The sequence below is a fragment of the Typopeltis vanoorti genome, chromosome 6, assembly GCF_054136105.1.
Source record: "Typopeltis vanoorti isolate ZY-2024b chromosome 6, IOZ_Tvanoo_1.0, whole genome shotgun sequence".
Lineage (NCBI taxonomy): Eukaryota > Metazoa > Arthropoda > Arachnida > Uropygi > Thelyphonidae > Typopeltis > Typopeltis vanoorti.
In genome coordinates this window covers 4,875,773-4,894,618 of record NC_143554.1, presented here as the reverse complement: position 1 = coordinate 4,894,618, position 18,846 = coordinate 4,875,773, and the positions used below count along the sequence as shown (strand labels likewise).

The 18,846-nt window shown below is 35.7% G+C and overlaps 2 protein-coding genes across 3 annotated transcripts in view; one reads left to right on the top strand and one right to left on the bottom strand.

Moving 5' to 3' along the window:
• Window positions 1-5,188, top strand: part of LOC150105258 (uncharacterized) — a 560,407-nt gene extending 555,219 nt beyond the window's left edge. For both annotated transcript variants that reach the window (XM_090394016.1, XM_090394015.1), the window contains exon 26: window positions 5,055-5,188. In XM_090394016.1, coding sequence (XP_090250142.1) covers window positions 5,055-5,087 — 33 coding nt within the window. In that variant the 3' untranslated portion in view covers window positions 5,088-5,188. The remainder of the gene's footprint in view (window positions 1-5,054) is intronic.
• Window positions 5,163-18,846, bottom strand: part of LOC150105257 (116 kDa U5 small nuclear ribonucleoprotein component) — a 358,330-nt gene continuing 344,646 nt past the window's right edge. The window contains exon 23 of the mRNA XM_090394018.1: window positions 5,163-5,338. Coding sequence (XP_090250144.1) covers window positions 5,243-5,338 — 96 coding nt within the window. The 3' untranslated portion in view covers window positions 5,163-5,242. The remainder of the gene's footprint in view (window positions 5,339-18,846) is intronic.

Genomic DNA, 18,846 nt, shown 5'->3' with positions numbered 1-18,846 from the left:
ATTACTTCAACGTTGGTATCTCTCCTGGATCTGGCTCCCATTCATGAGACCTCAATAAAGGTCGAAACTGGTCTGGCTAGTAGAACTTCCCATTATGCATTGCATTATACACATCTGCAGAGGGGTGGCTTTGCATTATGGGATACATACAAGTGATAAGAAGTCATTAGCCTCTGTGTACAAGTAGCTCAGACGTGAATATATTTCATGCACAAAACATAGTTTTTCTGCTTGGTTATACTATAAATTAAAGATACCAAGAAATTACCGTATTTGCCGGCATATACGACACATCCACTTTTTTGTACACATTTTTTAGTAAAAAAAACTTTATCACTGAATATTATAATGAATTTACAGTATTTCAAATCTAAAGTAATAAGTAGGTCTACTTTCAACAAATACCTAATCTAACTAGAAAAGAGTACCCACCTTTTAATCGTCAAAACCCAGAAATTTATCTCCAGAGCTAAACGAAGAGACACTTGAAACCTCTTCTAAATCCGAATCTGAGTTCTCAAACAACAAATTGTCCGCTGTACCATCCAGTGCATTACTAATTTCACACTTCATAAATGATTTAATCACATTAACCTTTTAATCTTCTTCGTCAAAACCCAGAAATTCATCTCCAGAGCTAAATGAAGAGAGACTTGAAACTTCTTCTAAATCAGAATCTGAGTCCTCATACAATATATTGTCCTTTGTACCATCCAGTGCATTACTAATGCCACACTTAAATGATTTAACCACTGTCTCAGTTTTCACAAACTTCCGAAATGCTAGGCTTCTTCCTGATGACATAACCTCAAAAATCTGAAGACTGCATCCAGCAGTCTTCTGGATACAGTGTTCTGCTTCTCCTTCATAAATCCCTTAAATGGTTTATTAATACAGACATCTAAAGGTTGAAGCTGACTAGTTAGACCTCCTGGAATTACAGCTAACTGATTTTCAATTCCTTCAGTTTATTTTTAACATCTTCTGTTCTGTGAGAACGAAATTGATCCCATACTAGCAGGGCAGGCTTCTTCAACAGTCTACCAGAGCACTTAGACCAAATGTTATCTATCCATAACTGGAATACATAACTAATGTAACTGGAATGCTCTCACACACACTGCAAGGAAGCAAGAAAGAAATCGTGTAACTCGGAACAGAGAAAATTTCCAGAAATGAAAATAATAAAAAACTGAGTATCAGCGTATAAGATGCACCCTGTTTTTCAGACCTATTTTCAAAGAAAAAAAGTGTGTCTTATGAGGATGTCACATCAATTGCCTTAGCAATGCAAATATCTTTACAGACATGTATAATGCTATGCATTATGGGAATATAATTTCTTGGCATTTTAATTATAATATAACCTTAAGGGTCAAAGCTGTATAACTGTAACTGAGAGGAGACCTCCACATAGCCTTTAAAGGAATGCGAAGAACCAACCAGGGCTTCTGAATTAATGTCCAATCCTCACCTTCTCGTGGTGCACCCTGTTGGGTATCTACTTGGATACTGAACGAACGAGGATGGGCTGGCAATTTGGGATTTAGCCAACCAAATTGTATTCTTATTGGTTAAAGCAAAATAAAAAATGATGGTACAACATGACAAAATTTCATGCCGGCTGGGGCGTCGTCCAGTTAAACAATGTCAGCTCTTTGCTTTATGCGGATGATGTTATACTTCTAAATAAATCTGCTACAAGTCTGCAAGATTCTCTGACTAAATTCAATTGCTGTTGTAATAGATATGGTATGAAAGTCAGCAATAAAAAGACAAAGATAATGAAAATAGGTAGAATCATTGAAAATGTCAACTGTATTGTGAATGGAGAACCTGTGGAACAAGTAAAACATTTCAGCTACTTAGACACAATTTTTAGTGAAGATGGTAAATTAAATATGGAAATAGACAACAGAATCAACAAAGCTGGTATGGTAGGAAGTCAACTGAATAAATTTATATGGAATAAGAGAGAAATTAGTCGGAACACTAAATTAGCTGTATACAAGACAGTGTTCAAACTAGTTTTAACTTATGGATCTGAGAGCTGGGTCAGAAGTAAAACACTTGACAAAAGACTAGAGACCGCAGATAAGAGAGTCCTGAGAAAGATTATAGGCATGAACAGATGGCATCAATGGCAATATCATATTAAAAACGAGGATATTAGGAAAGAACTTGCCACTGTCAGCATGCATGAATGCATTAGCAGAGCTAATGGTCACTTAAACAGAATGGGCGAAGAAAGATTAGCAAAACAACTGTTCTCTGCCAGGTTGGCAGCAAAACGACCCAGAGGAAGACCAAAATATTGGTGGATTGATACGGTACAAAGTGCCTTGGACGATAGAAATATAAGATATGATAATGTTGGAGTCTTGACAAGTAACAGACTGACTTGGAGGAAAATTGTAGATAGGAAGTTAGTGATGATGTAATTTTTTTCATGGAGTACTATCATATCCTGTACACCCCTTGAGGGTACATGGCAGGAATGTAATGATGATATAATATAACCAAGTGGAAAGCTTAAAACAATTCTCTAATATTTTTAATACTGAAAATTTAATATTGAAAGACGAACAAGAGAAACAGTGGCTAAACTTCTCTACCAATGTGCTAGAACCATACAATCAGCCTTGCATTAAGGAGGATCTATCTTATTCTCTGTAATGCCAGTGCAGCAGATCCTGATGACATCCATTATGAGATGATAAATCATCTTCCATGGATCTTCTTTTCTTACTATACAGTAGAATACTTTCAGAGGAAGAATTTCTGTATTCTTGGCATAAGTCAATTGGTATTGCCATTCCAAAACCAGGAAAGGATCCAATGCAAGCAAACAATTATTGATCTATTGCTCTCACCAGCTATTTATGAGGCATTACTTCAACCTGTTTCACCTCTGATGAGACTTCAATGAGGTTGAAACTTGTCTGGTTAGTGACCATTCCCATAATGCATAGCATTATACATACCTGTAAGGATATGTGCTTTGCATTATGGGACAAGTTTCTAGGAAATAGTTGGAGCCTCTAAAGGTGAGCAGTTAAATTGTTACTGGCTTTGGAATGCTCTCTATTGGAATAGTTCGAAGGTTGTTTTGATAGGTGCAAAAAAAATTTTTTAAAAATTAATGATGGAAACAAGTTATAGTATAGGAGAGACCAGCTCATCCCCTAGAAGTTGGTCAACACAGACATTAAAACTACAGAGTAGTGAAATGTAATGAGCACGATATGCGAAGAATAGCTTACATTTTATTGAAAAAAAAGTAAAACATTTAGAAATAGAATTTTCAGACATCCTAACAAGCTTAGACGTAGTCATTCTGTTCACCGGTGTCCCTAGGAATGACACGGTGGATCTTTTTCCTCTAGACATTGTGGGAAACATTCTTCAGAATCAATGTCTTGCCTTGGGATCCTCCCTTATCACCAGTCATGGCAAACTTATTTATGGACAACTTTGAAAAGAAAGTCATTGTAAAATATAAAAATCCAAACCAAAACTTGCCTGCATTAGGTTTCACTATTTAGTCAGGAACAATAGAGATTAAGATTACAGCATAATAAATTTAGTTTAATCCTTTATCCAAGTGTGAGCAAACAAAGTTTGCGCTTGAAAGTATCTTCAGGACTGGGGTAAGGTGGTACAACACCAGGGCAACTAGTTGCAAAGGTGGAGCAAGCTACCAACATTCCTGCCTCAGTATCTCCTATAATGCAAAACACATCTCCTTGTGGATATGTCTAATGTTATGCATTATGTGGCCCTTCCCTTAATGTTGGTAGCTTGCTCCACCTTTGCAACTAGTTGCCCTGGTGTTGTACCACCTTACCCCAGTCCTGAAGATACTTTCAGGCGCAAACTTTGTTTGCTCACACTTGGATAAAGGATTAAACTAAATTTATTATACTCTAACCAAGTGAAAAATAAACTTTCAACAATAAGATTACAGCAATTGAAAAATTATCTGAACTACTTGCACTCTAACATGAGGATCACAGAAAATTACCATTTCTTGACATCTTTCACAAGTATCTGATGAAGAGAAACTATCCTTTCAGCATACAAAAACCAACTGCAACTGGGAGATTTCTATGTGCTGCTTCACACCACCAGCCATTACAAAAAATAGACGATTATGGGATAGATTATTAGAAATGTTCTGCCACTATTCTTCCACATGAAAGAATATCACTGGAGCATGGTTCCCAGATAAATGCTGTGGATTGGATTTTTTTTGAATTAAGCACCATAATAAGAGGAAATGGAATGTATTATAAATGAGTTATGTTCTTCCACGTGAAAGAATATCACTGGAAAGGACATATTGTTCCCAGATAAATGCTGTGGATTGGATTTTTTTTTTTTAATGAAGCACCATAATAAGAGTAAGAGGAAATGGAATGTATTATAAATGAGTTATATGGTTTGGTTGACATGTGGAAGTTTGTTATAGTAGGTTATAATTGAAATCTGTTTTTGCACAGAAGAATTATGCAAAAATGGATATATATAGATTTGATGTCATGTATTAATTTATGGACTTTAATTTAGTTTTTCTTCCTAGTCTTGCATTTCATGCAAATCATTTCTATTAAGATCAACATATTCTGCTGCAGCCATCACACTTTGAATTTTATCTCATAGTTTAGAAATCTATTATTTGTTTTAAAGCACTTTTTTTTTTTGCAGATTCAGACTAGCCTTCTTTATGAAGAATATACAGTAATAATTTGTGCAGTATTTCTTGCTTTTTTAAAATATATATATATACAGTAACCCATCAATTATCCAGCCACAAAAGGAAATCAGTTAGCTGGCTTTATAATGGAGGATATGTGGTGCTGTATCAGAAGTTAGATGACATGCTAGATCCATTCAAGGGTTAGTTAATTGATGGATTGCTGTATATATATATATAGGACTATGAAATCACATGCAAAAGCATTTATTGAAAATAATAGTTTTTATTTTATTGACCTGTATGATAATAATAGCATATGTAGTGAATTTATAATAATTTTATTATTTTAAACTAGAAAACGCACTGGCTGAAAACTCAGGATTCCTGAAATGCAAGTGGCTATCCATAATGCATATATGTGAATGATGTGAATATGTTTCAGCTGAAAATAGATTTAATAATGTTTATAAATAAATTTATAACTTTATTTCTAATTAATAAGTGAGCACTTTATTTGTTATATACAAACGGAATGGATATGCATTACAACGGATAATTAAGCATCACATCTTGCCGCGCAAGTTCAAGTAACATAGGGTCATCAAAGAATTTATTAATGCTTACATCTTCACTGAGACCCTAGAAAAGAAAACCAAAAGTAATTCATATTGGCAGTGTGTACATGATCATTAGTTACTGCAGATACAGTGTCATTTCCGTTTTTGAGAATGTATCTGCATAGAAAATTTCATTTACATCAACATGAGAAATTTAAAATGTGTGGTAATTACAGCTAGTTCTTATTTTAAATACTTTTTTATAAACTTTAATTTCTCCATTCAGCAAAGACTTTTTTTGCAGTTAAATAGATTGGATATTTCTAAAGGATAACATCAAAACTACATTTAAAATGAGAAATGGTTACAATTTAACTACATTTTTCAAAAGTTAGAAAACTGTTAACTTCAATAAAACACCATCAGATTTCATAGTACATATAGTACTATGTCAGATTCTTCCTTCATCATTAAAAAACTATGGAAGCAACTACCGTGCCATAGTAAAACTTCATATCAAGACAAGCTACACTCTATGCTAAAGTGACAATAATTTGGCCACCTGTTAACACTACTGGCTTGACCTCTGGGAAAAAAAAATACCTTACTACATCAAAGCTAGAGTCCTGTTATTATCTGTTTGGTTACAAATCATTAAGAGATATGTTAAGCTAAAAAGCAACATGCTTTCACATAAATTAAAACAGTATAGATGGTGGTCAATAATTGATGAAATTAGGAATCATGCATCCAGTTTTACCAATACAAACGTAAGTTACAGGGCAATGGATTCAGTATACTCCAGGATGCACCAAGGGGATCCTTGAAGGAGTTGAATGTGTTTTTAATTTTATAGGTGGTTTAAAAGTAGCATTAAGATGATAATGGAACAGAATTCTATTTTACCTGATAACCCTTTAATGTATGGGAAAACTATGGATTTACTATAATCTACATTATTTGCATTTTTTGACAAACTTGATTGATTGGTATTATTGCTCTAGTTTATTTATTCTTGTTTTGGAGTGTGTTAGTAACTCCATGACGTGAGGAGCAGAAGAATCTTCCTCAGCCATAGCCAAGTTAGCCGGTCTTGGGCATGAACAGTAGGGTTTTTCCCCCAGTTTATCCTGTGGTTTTTCATCCCACAAAACAGGCAAACCGGCCTTGAGAACTCAACACTACACCAGGGTGTAGGGCTGACCACCTTATCCTGTGAACGGTTTGAGGTCCGATGATTAATAAACCTTTGGCACCGCAAGGTAAAAGGGAGATGAGATATTGGCCAATATGTGTAGACTGGAAGTGGACAATGAAAGAGAGACTGCCAGAGGGAAGACATGTGACTAGTGTATCCAGGAAAGGAAGTGGATTTTGATTTTCAATTTCAATAGTAAATTGTATTGTTGCTCATGTTGTTGAGGAAGGTGTTTAAAGTTTGGAGGCCACATTGCCAGATAACAGAAACATTGTTAATGTATCTAAGCCAAACTAGATTTTTAATCTAGCACACAAAATCTTACTCGTGGGGATAGTGGTAAGCCGATAACTGTACCTTCTTTTTTGTAGGTTAAAATTACTTTGCCACAGGAAGTAACTGGACAAAGAGATCCATAATATGGGGTGAAAATTTGTTCTGTAAGAGAAGAATTGTGTCATTTGTGAAAAGGGCATAATAAATCACCTTTGTCAAGCATATGTTTTTAATTTTGTTTATGAAGTGCTGTGTGTTTTTTTATGTAAGAGTGGGACCTAACCCAACTATAGACCAAAAGAAAGTGTTATGTTTGTGAACTTTCGGTCTTTTATTACCTGATACTTCTTTCTAATCCTCCCGGATCTTCCCTTGTACACATCACACACGGTACCATGGGTCTCAAACTTATCACGGAGGGGGGGGGGGGGGTGCTGAGGTAACAGTCCGATTGCCAAGAAGTGACAGACTTAAGTAATGTAATAGTTTTTTTTTTTTTTTTTAAATCCTGTTAGTTGGATTATAGTTCACCCTTCACGAAAGTGATTTAACATCCTTAAAGGTATGTGTTCTTTACATTATACAAAAACCTGGTATGAATGCAAATTTAAAAGACCCTGTGAATTACTGATCAACCATCCTAATGTAAACAATAATGGTGGCATAAAAATCCAAAGAATTTGGATGGCACACAGATGAGAGAAACCTCTGCACATAGCAGAAGGCGAAGCCATTCACTTCATGGGACGATTGTTTATCATTACACATCGGAAAATTACCTTTTCTTTTATGAACATTCTAGTTTTCAAAGTGGGAAGCATTTTGCTTGTATAGCAGTTGATTTTGCATCTTGGTGATGAATTCATACATTACCTTATTCCTTTCCTCTTCAACGTGAATTGACTTCTTGGCACTGTGCCAGCTACAGTTCTCTCAACTGTCGGAAGATAAAGTTCTTCAAGTTCCTCAGCAAAGGATGGTAAGACTCTAAGCAATAATTTCAGCCCTTATTACTATTTTGTTCTAATTTATGTGAAAGCATGTTGCTCTCTAGCTTAATATATCTCTTAATGATTTACATATAATAATAACAGAATTCTAGCTTTGATGTATTTTTTTTTTTTTTTTTTTTTTTGCCAGAGGTCAGGCCACTAAGGTTGATCAAATTACTGTGATTGTAACATAGCTTGTTTTTATTTGTATACTCCAGATGATTATTTTGGTTTATATTAAACTGAAGTTTTACTATAACATGGTAGTTGCTTCCATAATTTTTTAATAACAAATACCATCATTGTTTTATAAGAGTTGATCGCCAGTGGTGTTTAACTTGGAAGGAACTTTGATTTTTACTTCATCACCGTATAGATGAATCATTTCCAATTTTATGAGATGAAAAGCAGTTTGGCAGCAAACCAAATTGTGCTCTGTTTCTTCTTGGTTATGTGGAAGTCTGAATTTCTCTACATCTCCAATATGTTTACCCACACAGATTTCTCCTATGTAACCCATCTGATCTGCATAGCAGATTCTGCAAGTGTGAAATGATGGGTACTTTTGTTACAAAGATTAAAGGGCAACTTATGTTGGTTGTTTTGAGAATTGGAATATTCTGTCACTCAGGTTTTTTTTTTTTTTAATGTAAGGTAAAAAAAATGACAGTACATCTGTAGTTATTCTCATGTAAGATGTTACTGACAGTTACTATATTGAAACCATTTTGAATTAGGATAGCTTTTAATGTTCAAGCTCCTAGTTCTTTTCATCACTAGCTTATAGTCCACATCTTCAAACAGTGCAACATGAAAGTTTCCAATATTCTGTAATCATCAATGCTATCCCATTTGCATTAAAGCAGCCAGGAGTTTTGTACTCGTGGAAGTATTATGTAGGCCAGAGAAACTGCATTTGTATTATGAATGTGCTTACAAAGATTCAACAAGGAGAACCCACTTGGATACTCATACTTAAATATATATCATACCTCTCCTTGAACGTGTTTATTGAAGATGCACTGGCATCGAAGAGTTGCTTATTCTGGACATACACATGCCCTCAGAATAATATGCTTCCAATACATGCATAAACTGCAAGATCTCTATCTTTTCCCTTAAACTTTGAGAACCACATTCCATCATTCTCTCCACATATGCACAATTTCATATGTCAGTAACCATCTTGTTTACTTGCTGCTAAATCTTTTCAGGTGTCTTTGGAACTCAGGCAATATTATCTGTGCACAGTACTCCAGATGTGGTCATATCAAGGCCCTGTAAAGTGGGAGAATAACATCCTTATTCCTACAAGTTAAGAGAAATGTTACACAGAACTCTGATACAGTAACTTAACCATGTCCAAATTTCACTTCAGTGACTACTACTTCCAGCAGAGAAAACATAAGAATACAATAAACTTGTTTTATTGATTTAACTAAAGCATTATTAAGTTAAGAAAAAATGGCCAAAGTATCAAGTGCCTTGTCTTATTGAACTTAGTGATGGATGAAATAATAAAAGAAGTCAATGAAAATATTGAAAGTAAATTGGATATGCTAATGATATAATTTTATAACAAAAACTGGAGATGATTTACAAAATATTACTAAATAAAGAAGTAATAACTGAACAAGTAAGATAAAATATTTAGGACTAGAACTAAATAAATATGGCATTACATAATGAAAGATAACAGTAAAAACACAAGTCTACAAAGGAATTCCTTATATTAACATATGCAGCAGAAACAAGAATTTGAAGAATTAAGATGTAACGATATTAAAAATAAAAGAAAATCATACAGAAATAATGCAAGACAATAGATGATATGTCTTGAAAACAGCAATGCTACAAACAACTAGGCTAGTTTGTTGGTATTTCAATAATATCAACATGTTAAACTATATTTTACCAATAAAAATACCGCTTTAGAAAGCATAATTACATGTGTACTCAGTCATATGACATCTTAGGCTCAAGATCACCATCGTATAGCGAAGCAGTGATCTGCTATACAATGGTAGTCTGGAATCCAATCCTACCAACCTATAGATGCATGTAATGGTTCATATATGTGCTTAAGTGAAAAAACTATTGAAGAAAGGATAAAGGGGATGTCACAACTTCAGTAGTGTGAGGTAAGTTTATCCTGAACTTATTTCAGTATTCAATAGACCACTGTCATTAAATTTAATAATTTTAGTGTCTAATGTAATAGATCTACTAGCTTTCTTTCCATTGCTTCTAGTGAAAAGAATTTAATCGAAATAAACTTTGCTATTTTTTATCAATTAATAAACATAAACTGTTCATAATTCACAGTGAAACACCAAAAGATGCAGCAGGCAATGAACAAACTGAGTCCACAACAGTATCATGTCAATAAAACCGTTGTACAGATGGGAATTGGACGTAACTAAAAATTGTCATGTGAGCAGATCATCATAAAGCAAAATGTAAGGTGGGCCTTACTATACTGTGATATTTTCTGCCATATAATTGATTTTCATGACATATCTGAAATTCAATTTAAGAGGTAGTCAGCAAAAATTAAGGATGTGAAGAATGTAAATGAGAAACAGAATATAGGAACACATGATTTAAGTAGTGAGAAAGAAAAGAGATGAAATGAAAGAACTGAGGGCTATGATAGCAAATGATATGATGCATATATTGTGCAGAAATGGGCAGGAGTTTGGTGGAAGGACTTCCAAAAGGGGAAATGGAATGCGTTTGAATCGATATGGCATCAGGTAGGGTGAGACTTAATACAGGGAATCAGGGAAAGTAGCTTTTCATGGGAGGAAAGGTGAGAGTGTGTGTGTAAGCTCAGTTAAGATATACAAATAGGATAATGATACAAATGTCAATGAGCACGATTATGAATATGGTGAAAGGCCCTATATGCAATTGGGTATCTCAGGGATGATAAAGAGCAAGCTGCCCACTGGTCTAAGCAGATTGCAGATGCATGAAAAGCCTAGATTTTTGGCATTAATGAATCTGAATTGGGGTGCTTAAGGGTCAGAGCTGTATAACTGAGAGGAGACCTCCACATAGCCTTTAAAGGAATGTGGATAACCGACCAGAGCTTCTGTCCTAATTTCCAATCCTCACCTTCTCGTGGTGCACCCTGTTATCTGGGTATCTACTTGGATACTGAACGAACGAGGATGGGCTGGCAATTTGGGATTTAGCCGACAAAATTGTATTCTTATTGGTTAAACCAAAATAAAAAATGATGGTACGACATGACAAAATTTCATGCCGGCTGGGACGTCGCCCGGTTGAACAAGGCCCCCGTTGTTTTCGCCAGGGAACCTGGGCGAACAGCGAAAAGTCAGCTACTGGATCAAATCTGAAAACAAACCCCAACTCAACATCACCAGAGTTAAAGATCGGTACTATCACCATAAGAAGCCTGAATGGCAAAGAAATGGAGCTAGCTGAGGAATTAGATAAGTACCAGATCGACATAATAGGGGTCACTGAAACAAAAAAGACAAAAACTGGTGAGATGTTTCTGAGCAATAAATACAAAATGTTATATTCAGGCAATGACAATCAAGGAAAAGAAGGAGTAGCCATAGTATAACACAAAATACGAGGCTAATCTTCTTGAATGGCAGGCAATCTCAAGTAGACTAATGTGGAGGACAAATATGAGAATGGGGAACTGGACAATGAGACTTATTTGTGCCTATGGTCCCACAGAAGGTTCTACTAAGGTAGAAGTGGAGGAATTTTTTGAGGCTTTAGAAAAAGCAACTGACACAATGAAAAAGGAAAAGTTGGTCCTTGTTGAGGATCTAAATAGCAGTGTAGGAAATGATTGTCAGACATACAAAAATATTTTGGGAAAATTTGGAGAAAAGAGCAAAGCTAATAATAATGGCAAATATCTGTTGGATTTCTGCTCAGGACATGGACTGGTTATTACTAACACCATGTTCCAACATAAAAATGTGCACAAATTCACATGGAGAGAACAGGCAAGAAATAAGAAAAGTCTCATTGACTATGTTATTGTTGATAGTGATGTTTTCTCCCTGGTGCAGGACACCAGAGTGTACAGAGCATTTGAAATTGGAAGTGATCACTATTTAGTCTTGAGCAGGATAAAATTGAATTTCATATTGAAAATAATAACATTTAAGAAAGTTTTAAAGCGAATAAAAGTTGTGCAGCTCTCAGATGAGAACTGTAGACTAAAATACACAAAGATTATTGAAGAAAAATTGAAAGAGTTTGAGAACAGGAATCAAACCTTGGAGATTCAGTGGCAAACTCTGAAGAAAACATTGATTGATTCTGTCAGAGAGGCATGTGGTGAGGTTGTCTGCAAGGATAAAAACATCAGAACTCCCTGGTGGACACAGGAAGTTAAAGAGGCAGTGAAGGAAAAGAAGAAAGCATATCAAAAGTTTCTGTCAAATAAGTCAGCTTGTGCTCTTAGAGAATACAGAGACAAATGTAAGAAAGCTAAACCGTGTGTAAAACTAGCTAAAAAAAAAGTCATGGGAGGACTTTGGCAAGAATATAGAAAATAAATATCAAGAAGGTGGCAAAATATTCTGGAGGTTGTTGAAGAAGCTTAGGAATGGAGAAAAGAGTGCTGTAAAAGGAGTTAGAGATGAAAATGGGAGAAAATAATATCCTTGAAGTATGGAGTAATTACTTTGAAAAACTGCTCAATGAAACACGTAGTGGTAAAAAACACTGACCAGGCATGCATATCCATACTTGAAGTAGAAAAAGGCAGCATATTCGGCCAAAAATGCTGAAGTGTGGTGGTATAAGAGTCTTACAGTGGCTACACTGCATAGTTAAGAAAGCCTGGACAGAGGGACGAATTCCCGATGATTGGAGTAGAGCTCTCATAGTACCCATATATAAAAAGGGAAATAAAACAATGTGAGAATTACAGAGGTATTTCCCTACTGAGTGTTCCTGGCAAGATCTATGCAAGTATACTTGAGAAACGGTTGAGAAGAATTGTAGAAGAAAAGCTGGATTCAGGCCAAATAAAGGCTGTCAGGATTAGATCTTCACTTTACGACAAGTAGTCGGGAAACCATGGGAATATAACAACGATCTGTATTTAAGATGAAAAGCCAAACGGCTATTTTTTTCTGGTGAGGTTGATAAGTTAAGGGGATAAAAATCCCTTATTGTTTTTCAGCCAGTAAGCGAAACTAAGATCGAAAACTACGATCTGTAACGTTTCATGCCGACGAACTGTCGGCGTATCCAAGCGTAAGTGACCACTTGGTAGTGTCACACCACGGCAACTCGTTGCAAAGGTGGAGCAAGTTCCCTCACTGTTCTTGATATTTTCTCATAATGTAAAAACACACAGCTCTTAGGAGATGTAGTACTGTTTTACATTATGAGGAGAGGTCACTACCCAGACCGGTTTCAACCTTTTTTGAGGTCTCATCTCCTAAGAGCTGTGTGTTTTTACATTATGAGAAAATATCAAGAACAGTGAGGGAGCTTGCTCCACCTTTGCAACGAGTTGCTGTGGTGTGGCACTACCAAGTGGTCACTTACGCTTGGATACGCCGACAGTTCGTCGGCATGAAACGTTACAGATCGTAGTTTTCGATCTTAGTTTCGCTTACTGGCTGAAAAACAATAAGGGATTTTTATCCCCTTAACTGATCTGTATTTAAGTTTTGTCGATTTGGAAAATGCATATGACAAGGTGCCAAGAGAGAAGCTATTCAATACGCTGCAGTTATATGGTGTCAATGGGGCATTATATCAAGCAATACTTAGTCTGTATTTGAGTTGTAAGTCAGCAGTTAGAACTGAAGGAAGTACAGGAAGATGGTTTAATGTTAAATCTGGTGTGAGACAAGGATGTACATTATCCACTCTGTTATTCATTATCTATATGGATCACATTATGAAGGAAAGTGGTATTAAACATGATATCAGAATTGTAGATGTTAATGTCAGCTCTTTGCTTTATGGGGACGATGTTATACTTCTGAATAAATCCGCTATAAGTTTGCAAGATTCCCTGACTAAATTGAATAACTGTTGTAATAGATATGGTATGAAGGTCAGCATTAAAAAGACAAAGACAATGAAAATAGGTAGAATTGTTGAAAATGTCAACTGCGTTGTGAACGGGGAACTTGTTGAACAAGTAAAACATTTCAGCTACTTGGGCACGATTTTTAGTGAAGACGGTAAATTAAATATGGAAATAGACAACAGAATCAACAAAGCTAGTATAGTAGGAAGTCAAATAAATTCATATGGAATAAGAGAGAAATTAGTCGGAACAGTAAATTAGCTGTATACAAGACAGTGTTCAAACCAGTTTTAACTTATGGATCTGAGAGCTGGGTCAGAAGTAAAACACTTGACCAAAGACTAGAGACAGCAGATATGAGTCCTGAGAAAGATTATAGGTGTGAACAGATGGTATCAATGGCAATATCATATTAAAAACGACGATATTAGAAAAGAACTTGACATTATCAACATCCAGGAATGCATTAGGAGAGCTAATCTCAAGTGGTATGGTCACTTAAACAGAATGGGCGAAGAAAGATTAGCAAAACAAGTGTTCTCTGCCAGGTTGGCAGCAAAACGACCCAGAGGAAGACCAAGATATAGGTGGATTGATACAGTACAAAGTGCCTTAGATGATAGAAATATAAGATCTGATAATGTTGGAGTCTTGACAACTAACAGACTGATTTGGAGGAAAATTGTAGATAGAAAGTTAGTAACGATGTGATTTTTTTTCATGTAGTACTATCATATCCTGTACACCCCTTGAGGGTACATGGCAGGAATTTGATGATGATGAATCTGAATGTTGATCAATCAGGTGTAAACTGGAATTGAGTGTAAAGGGTATATACCATTTTCAGCAAGGACAGAATAGATAAAAAGGGAAGGGGTACTATGGATGATAAGAGATGATTTCAGTCTAGTCAGAGTAAAAAAAATTCATGAAGATAATAATGTTCCATGTAGCACTCAGTTTGAATAACTGGGTGCTACATGGAACTCTACTCCAACAAATATTTCATAGGATGAAATATTTGTTGGAGTAGTGCTAAAGACAATGAATTGCAATGCAAATTACCTGATGAATACTAAATCAGTAATCATTATTGGTGACTCAAATTATCTGAACATTGTGTAACATAAAAACCTCATAAGAATGAAGGAGAATTTTTTGAACTCTTCTGAAGCAACTTTTCTCAAGACAGAAAGAACTCAGCCAAAGAGTGTTAATTTGATCATAGCATCAGAAAGGTGCTAGTTAAGGATGTGACTGGTTTGCCACCAGTTAATGATAGTGATCATGCATACTATATGGATGTTCCAATTAAGGCAGGTCACATGCTGCATTTCAAATCTGGAACTTTATCTTTGGCTCCAAACTGGTATCAGTTACTAAATAAGCTTTGTAAAGATGCTTAAATGAAGTATTATCTGTATGTGTCCCTAAAGTTTAGAGAACAACTAGATATGCAATCTTATTAAGCAAGAGATCAGTATGAAGATGATGTAGCAGGAATATCATGAAAATAAAAAGGAGAGGAGTATGAAATATATAAAGCTCAGATCAGAAAAGTTATGAGTATTATATGGAAATTAAAGGCAGGATATTGAAAACCAACTGTCTCTGTAGGCAAGAAGCAACAACAGAAAAGAATAACTTTACTGAATGCAAACAGTACCCCTGTGTCAGAAGCAAATGTGACTATTCAAATAAGGAGTTCCATTGCTAGATCTCTATCAACCTGGTCCACAGTGCTGCATAAGAATTCAGCAATATCAGTCTATGCTAAAAGACTTATGCAGCTAAATTAGTTAACCCCTTGAACCGGTTGTATACTTTGAGCTTTAGCTCTAGGTTACACAGGAATGGAAAGAATGTATGCCCTTTTCAAGGGTGATACAAAAAGAGATATGTCTAACTTCTGTCCTATCTATAATGATGGTGAAGATTTTAGAATTGGGTTGACAGACAAGCTTTCAAAATATGAGTTTACTAGAAAGGATGCATTGTCTAAGTAATTTGCTGAATAATGTGGCACCTGAGATGGACAAAAGGAAATAGATACAATGTGTTAATGTCCGACTTTGCTAAGGCGTTTGATAAGAAACTACATGAAAAGCTTTTGCATAAATTGGAGGAATGAGATTGGAATATAAACTTGGTAAGCAGGTTGTTGATGGACATATCAGAAGGTGGCCAGAGGTTTATCCCTTGAACAGTGTTGTTTAACCTACACATTAATTAGATTGGAAAGGACTTAAATTGGATATGTTCAATTGTTTGCTTGCTAATAATACAAAAATGGGGAGGATAAGATTGGATAGCAGTGTCTTTAAAAACTAATCTAATGTTGTGGACTTTGAGGAGGGCCCATAAATTGTATACCTGAAGTAAGGAGGGTTAATCAGGTAGGAGTTAGATGGATGAGTAACATCATTAAGCATGAGCTGCAGAAAGTATATAATGAGAAAGATGACCAACATGGTAAGGAAGGCAAAATCTGATTACAAGAAAGATATAACTGAGCAGGCCAGTCCTAAAGAGTAGTTTTGCTACATGGCAAGTAAGAGGATGAATGCTGATGGTACCGAGGTGACAAAATCAGATAAAATAGTTCAGTTACTGAGTGACTACATCTGGATACCTCAAGAGTGACCACTTTGCAAGGTAATGCTATGACATATGTGACAGAGACTGGTGCAGAAACAGAGGAGGGGGGGGGGGGGGTGAAGAGATTCTTAGGATGCAGAATCTCAATGTAAATATAGCTATGGGATTCCAGCTTGTGTTTTACAAGAATGCACAAAGGAACTGGCAATGCCTTAAGACTGTTCTTTAATTTAAATCTCAGCTCTGGTAGAGTTCCAAGGGAATGGAAGGGACAAAATAATTCCTTTGCATAAGGGAGGTTCGAAGACTGCAGTAGAAAATTATAAACCAATCAGCATCAGGTATTGTAATTGATAAAAGTATTGGAAAAATCAGTAAAAAAGAGAATTCAAGAATGGGTGGATAAGAATATGATACTGTATGAGAGACAACATGACTTTGTGAAGGGTTGGTCATGTCTTAGTAATATAATAGAGTACAGCTGAGGTGGATAAAAGAAACAGGTATATGATGATTCTGCTGGATTTTGCAAAGGCATTTGACAGAATACTACATAGAACTCTGTTACACAAATGAGAATAAATGGGGATATGATATTTAACGGATAAGAGATTGGCTGCTGGACAGATATAAAAAAGTGGTATATGGAGGGACAGAATTGAGGTGAAAACAGGTGACTAGTGGTGTGCTAGGACCACTAGTGTTTAATTAGGTGGAAGTTAATCAAGGCAATGTGGAGAAATGTCAAGTTATGCATTATGAGATAAACTGATTTGTTATGTTCCATCAAGTTGTTTTAGACTCCTGGTGATTCTATGAACATATGCTCTCTATTCAGATCTGTCCCTAGCAATCTTTCAGAATTTCCAGGCACATTCCAGTTGCTTCTTTAACTCCATCCACCAATCTAATTCTTGGTCTTCTCCTGCTTCCATCAACTTTAGCAAAGCATCGTGATCTTCTCCAGACTGTCATTTGCTCACATAATATGTCCGAAGTATGACAATTTTTACTTGATGATCATAGCTTCGCAGGAGCAATTTGGCCTTATTCTGTCTATCACTGATTTATTGCTTTACAGTCCATGGTATTCTTAGTAAGCGTCTCCAAACCCATAATTCAAATGCATCTATCTTCCTTCTTTCACTCCCATACAGTATCACAGGGAATACCATTGCTTTCACGATTCTGATGTTTGTTGCGAGGCTAATATCTTTAAGGATCTTGCTTAAATTTGTCATTGCTTTATTTCCGAGTAATAATCTTCTTCAGTACAATAACCAATTTTATCAATTCGGGATCCTAAGAGCACAAAATTGTTAACTGCTTCCATTTTCTCCCCATCTACTTAAAAAATCATTAAGTTCACATGTTGCCATAACTTGTCTTTTTGAGGTTAAGTTTAAGGCCATATTTAGCACTTTCTTCTTTAACTTTTATAATACGTTCCTCCAAATTTTCTTTGCATTCCGCTAGCAAGGTGGTATCATCTGCATACCTCACCTCAAACTATTAATATTTCTTCCACCAATTTTAATTCCAACTGAAGACTCCTCCAGCCCTGCCATTCTTAAAATGCATTCACTGTACAAGTTAAACAGGTACGGAGATAAAATACATCCTTGTTGCACCCCTTTACCTATTGTGAAATACTCAGTTTCTCCAAGATCTGTTTGGACAGTAGCTTCTTGTTCATAATAAAGATTCCTCAGAAGATTAATGAAATGCTCTGGTACTTTCATTGTTCTTAACAGAGTCAAAAGCAGACATTCTTTTGATGTTCCTGTGCTCTTTTTATTATCGATCTGATTTCTTGTTCCTCTGCCTTTTTGAAATCCTGCCTGTTCGTCTGGCATTTCTCTCTTCATGAATGGTTCCAGTCTTTTTCTGAATAATCTTAAGATTTTACTTGAATAAGAAATCAGTGTTATAGTTCTGTAATGTTCGCACTCTCTTGCATTGCCTCTCTTCAATAAAGGTATATAAACTGATTTTTCCCATTCCCTAGGCCACGTAGTTGTGATTTAAATTCGCTGCCATAGCTGTTAATTAATTACCTCTTCTCTCAGCACTTTGAGCAGCTCAATAGGTATTCTGCTTTCTTACTGGATAGCTGTTGTACTGCCCATCTCACTTCACTCTCCAGTGGTTGGCTCCTGTGTATAATCCTGCTCTTCAAATTTCTCAGTAATATTGGAGTCCTTTCTGTATACTCTTTCCATTTTTCTTTGATGCCTGCAGCTTCTATAAGATATCCTTTGTGTTTACATTTCAATATTATCACCTTGGTGCTTAACTTCCGTGTCAATTCCCTAATCTTTTTGAAAAGATCTGTTTTTCCTTTCTTGTTTTGGTCTTCTATTTGTTGGCATTCCTGGTTATAGTATTTTTCCTTGTCTCTTCTGCCTTGTCATTGAAACTCTACATTCAAATACCATACTTCCTGCAAATTTCCTGTGCAGTTTTGATGGCATCTT